At 39.4% G+C, this 5068-nt stretch overlaps 1 protein-coding gene across 1 annotated transcript; it reads right to left on the minus strand.

Annotated features, from left to right (window-relative positions):
• Positions 1-3152: 3152 nt before the first annotated feature.
• Positions 3153-4030, minus strand: LOC126668398 (uncharacterized). Its single transcript, XM_050361603.1, has 3 exons — positions 3887-4030; positions 3706-3819; positions 3153-3650 (listed from the first exon to the last, which is right to left on the minus strand). Exons 1-3 carry the CDS (start codon positions 4028-4030, stop codon positions 3153-3155), a joined length of 756 nt encoding a protein of 251 aa, XP_050217560.1.
• Between the last annotated feature and the right edge of the window lie 1038 nt (positions 4031-5068).

The raw sequence follows: 5068 nt of genomic DNA on the forward strand, positions 1-5068 counted from the left end.
CCTACAAGGTAAACTATTGTATGGGTCTCAACCTACACAACATGGACCTTAGACCGTGAACTGAATCACTGCCGTCTAAGTCTGGTGTCTGGACCATAACCGTGAAACTGCCATCACAGTATTGCCTGTGACCGTAACCGTTACTGCCGTCTCAGACTGTTAAGTCAGGGTCGCTAGCACTTCCAACGCCCAATGACATTAACTGACCTCTATATCAGACACAGTCTCGTATCCATCGTAATACTGGTGATCACACAGTCCTATTGAAAACCAATAGGATATTTGTTCCAATGGATCTTTCATGGTTAATTATACTAGTGCGATTTGTTATTTAAAAACAGTATAAATATAAATATTCAAAAGTAAAAATCACAAAGTAAAACTCACAAAACCGATGCCCGCATTTTAAAAACGTAAGCTCCCATCAAGCTCGTCAGTCAAACATGTTGGTGTTTGGCTCGCTAGATCGACCATTCGTCGGATCTAATTAAAATTCAAATGTCAAAACACATTAGACATTGAATTTTTAACTCTAGTCCTATCGTATAAACGATAGACTCAAATACCATTTCTGTTTATAGACGACTCTACAAACAACCCTTATTAACTAATCTCAATATTGAACTTCTCGTTCAATATATAATACCACTCTTGGTATGGACTTATAGTCATTTAACATTAATCCACTTGATTAATGTATGGCATTATTAAAACATCATATTGTTTTAATAAACCAGTTATTCTCAAACGTCTAGGCTCTTTTAAACCTTTTAAACTTTTTAATTCATATTCCGAACTTCCAATCGAATTACAATTGATTTCACGACTTGAAACTGTCTAAATTTGAGTTTCAGTGTCGTGTGTGTGGACCCCCGAAGAAGCCCTAGTGTTTCATATCGGAAGCACTGCGCGTTCGTGCAGCGATAGGCTTCACGTTCGTGCAGCCTGCAACATACACGTTCGTGCAGCCTGCAAGATACACGTTCGTGTATCTTGCTTGCACGTTCGTGCAGCCAGATACACGTTCGTGTATCTCGCTGCACGTTCGTGCAGCATCCTGGCTGCACGACGTGCAGCATCTTGGCTGCACGACGTGCAGCTCGGGGATGATCCCCGGCTGTATTCCAACGTGCTAACTCGCTGTTCTCTCCCCTAACACTTAAACACAGTCCAAAACATCCAATTCTATAATTAAAACGTTGAATTGATACGTACATGATCGATTCAATACGTTTACCATTTAATATCGAATATATAATAACTATATATCGAAATAAACTTCGTATACGAGATTAATACCTCGATTACTTGAGTAATCGTCGAAGAAACGGAGTCGGAATCGCGAAATGGATCGCGCCGCGGCGGAACCGTCGTACCTCGCCTCTGCTTGCTATTCCTAAGCTAGCAAGCACCTCCATTTAAGAAACGGAGGTGACTTAGGCGTCCCCCCCTCACTCTATTTATAGGCAAATTATATGGCTAATGTACCATTTGGTACTAGCTCAATCACGCACTTTAACTCTGATTTTAATTAGTCGTCCGTAGTCCAAACGGAGACTAATTTCAAATTCCGTGAAACTTTATCCAAAAATCCAATAAAATATAATTTGTATTCGCATCCGACTTATATTTTATTTTTAATAAATCTCCAAGGATTTATTAGGTCTAAATCAGTCCCGCTTAATTAAAATTATTACGTCCAAATTTCATAAAAATTTAACGGTAGCTTTGTCAAATTATTTCGCGAATATTAACACCAAAATTATTCGCTCGGAACTTTTAAATTATTTTATTTTAATTTGGACTTATGATTAATACTTAATTAGTTAAATAACTGAAAACTAATTGAAGTAAAAGTTTAGGGATCAAAAGGAACATTTTTCCTTTACTTTCTCCCAACTCTCACCGCTTCTCCTTTCTTCTTATCCTTCTTTTATTTTATTTTGTTCATTTATTTAATATATATATTTATATATATATCTTAACTTATATTCGTCCATTACTCGTCGAGCTTTTCGAGTTTTGACATTTTAATTTCGGGGTTTTGTCCGAAATCTTAAACTCTCCATTTAGAGTGGTACATTAATATTTTAATTATCACTATATCAATTTATATGACGCTAAAGAGTATTCTCAAATTTATTACTCACGCCCACACTCGTTTATTATGATACTCTTTTACGGATTCATATAAATTAAATTTACGTTTAAATTTAATTTACATATTCCGAATCTATTAAATCACTTCCTGTAATTTAATAATCTTAAATAGTCAAATTTAACTATTATCCTTTGACTATTAAATTTAGTCTTTCCGAATATTTTTTTTTATTATTCGAAATTTCAAAATATTATTTTTAATATTTTGATTACTCCAATTTGACCTCGTGGCATATTCTAATTATTTAAAATTACAGGGTATTACATCATTGCTCTTCTCTTTTCGGGCCACGAATTTTCTTAATTCGCCTGTGTCGATCAGTCTCTCAATCTCGACCTTCAAATCTCTGCAGCTATCTGTTTCATGTCCATAGTCTTCGTGAAATTTGCAGTATTTTCTCGTGTCCCTTATCTCGGCTTTCATCTTCGGTGGCAATACAACATTCTTGACGTTTTCTTTGATCCACATGAGGACGTTAGTTCGGCTGGTGTTCAGCGGTGTGAAGTTGTTCTCGTCATCTCTGGGGTCATATCTTGGTTCGTATCTTGTCTGGGGGCGAATCTTCTATTTTCTTCTGGCCTTCCTCTCCTATCGTCGGATTTCGACTTCGACTTCTCTTTGGATTTTTCTTTTGATTCTTTTTCTTTTGCTTCTTTTCCGCGAATCGCCCTTCGCCCTTCGTCTAGCTAGAAGTATTTCTGGGCTATGCCCATCAAGTTCGAGAAAGTCGTGGGTTTATTAACCAGTAGCTTGTCTACCAGTTTTTCGAATCGTGTTCCTTCTCGCAATGCTTCGGTCGCCATATCGACGTTTAGGTTGTCAATCTTCATAGCTTGCTTGTTGAACCATTTGATGTAGCTTTGTAAGGTTTCTTCTTCTTCTTGGATGCAGGATCGCAGGATGCTGGTGGTAGTTTTTGCTTGTATATTTGTGAGGTGTCTGTTGAGAAATTCCGTTGAGAGCGAAGCGAAGCTCTTGATTGATCATGGTTTCAACTTGTTGTACCACCTCTGGGCGGTGCCCGTGAGCGTGGTTGGAAAGACCCTGCATAAGATAGCGTTTGATACGCTAAGTAGCCCCATGGTGGCCGTGAATCTAGATGTGTGATCTCAGGGATCTCCTTCTCCGTTGAAGGTTGGCAGGACTGTAGTTTCATGCTATATGGGATGGTTTCTTCCATGATCTCGGGTGAAAGGGGCGAGCCTTTCAGCCTGAGATCGTCTGTGTCCAGTTCCTCTGACTTGAACTTTTTTAGTGCTTTGGCGATCTTCTCTTCCAAATCTTCCTCCACTACATATGTGGCTTTGCTCTTCTGGGGCGATTCCGAGGATTCGCCCTCCCCTTCTTGGTGTTTTTTCTTTGGCTGTTCTTTCCCCGCATCGTTGTCTTGTCGCTTGCTTTTTGGTGGGGCATCTTCTTTCTCCTTCTCCCTTCGTTCTTCTCTTTTTGAGTTTAACCCGCTTCGGGCATCGTCTTCGTTTTGCTCATTCTGGGTGTTTCAGGGGATTGCTCGTTGGATTTGTCTTTTCTGTTATTTTGATTGCCTGGGCTTTCTTCCTCATTTCCTCCGTTTCTAGGTTCTCTGCTTCTGTTATTTTCTTCCCTTGTCTCTCGGCAGCTTGAATTTGTGTTTTCTGTTCTTCCTCTTCTTCTCGGAGCTGTTGGGCTGAAATTCTCCCTTAGGATTTTCATAGTTTATTCGTGCCTATCATTCGTTCTTTTTACTTCACTAGCCAATCTATCCAGATTTGCCTGGTCAGATTCTAGTACCTTTTTCAGCATCTCGTTGTAAGAATCTTGTGCTGCCATGCCTGGCGTTGGATGCTCTTCAGTGCTTAGGTTGATAGCAATTGGGTTGCTTCCTCTCATCGGATTAGTTTGATATTGAGGTGTTGAAAAAGAAGGCCCTCCGGTGTCACCTTTCCCCCGGAGTTATGGAGCCCGTCTTCTGTCACGTTGATTATTTCCGGCGTGCATTTTGGATCCATTGGTTGTTTGTCTTTCAGGTTCATTCTTTCAGAAGTCATCTTCTTCAATAAAATTTGTTTTGAGTTAAGAAAAGCTTCTTCGAATTGAAGTTTAGTTAAGCTTTTCCCACAGAGGGCGCCAATTGATGGAGTCTGCCTTCTGAACCGGTGAATGAGACCTGCAAAACAGGGTAGAAGCTAACCAGACGGTGGTTGTCCGATTAACTCTCCGATGCTAAAGTCAGTTTAGAGCTTTGAGCAGCGTTTTGAGTATATAAATGTAGTTGTGATTCTAGGCATACCTCATGCTCCTTTTATAGTAGATGAATATACCTTGTGGAGTCATAGTAGGTAAGTGAATCCTACTTTGTAAGGATCGAGCTACTTTGTAGAGATTCACCCTAATTTGTCGTGATCTACCTTATTCAGACATGAGTCCTATTTAGGAACGTCTTCCTAAATAGTCTCGTCTTCCTAAGATAGAGCTTATCTTTCCATGTTTGGAGGTTGTGTCCAAATAAGAAGATACTTCTAGATATGGCGATCTACCTGAATCCCGGATTAACGCGCTTTGGGCGGATCCTATGGGATTCGGTCTTCGTCGGTATATTGGCGAATCTCAAGGTATTCGGCACCTTCTTCATATATTCAGGTCTTTATTGGGAGACCGGCATCACCCGAGAATGGATCTCCTATGACTCGGCTCCACTGTAACTATTGTAGGATTCTGTATCCATCAGTATCAGTGGATAATTTGCCCAACATTATTTAACAATACACCACTTACGCCATAAACAATATAAATCAAAAACAAAATGACCAATGAATTAACTTAAGCCAATTATGACTTTAACCCAAAGAAGAAAGCCAACCAATCTAAATAAAGCAAACAAATAGCCATGCTAATTCAATAACCTTACTGCCGCCAAACACAATTTAA

The sequence above is a fragment of the Mercurialis annua genome, linkage group LG2 (assembly GCF_937616625.2).
Source record: "Mercurialis annua linkage group LG2, ddMerAnnu1.2, whole genome shotgun sequence".
Classification (NCBI taxonomy): Eukaryota; Viridiplantae; Streptophyta; class Magnoliopsida; order Malpighiales; family Euphorbiaceae; genus Mercurialis; species Mercurialis annua.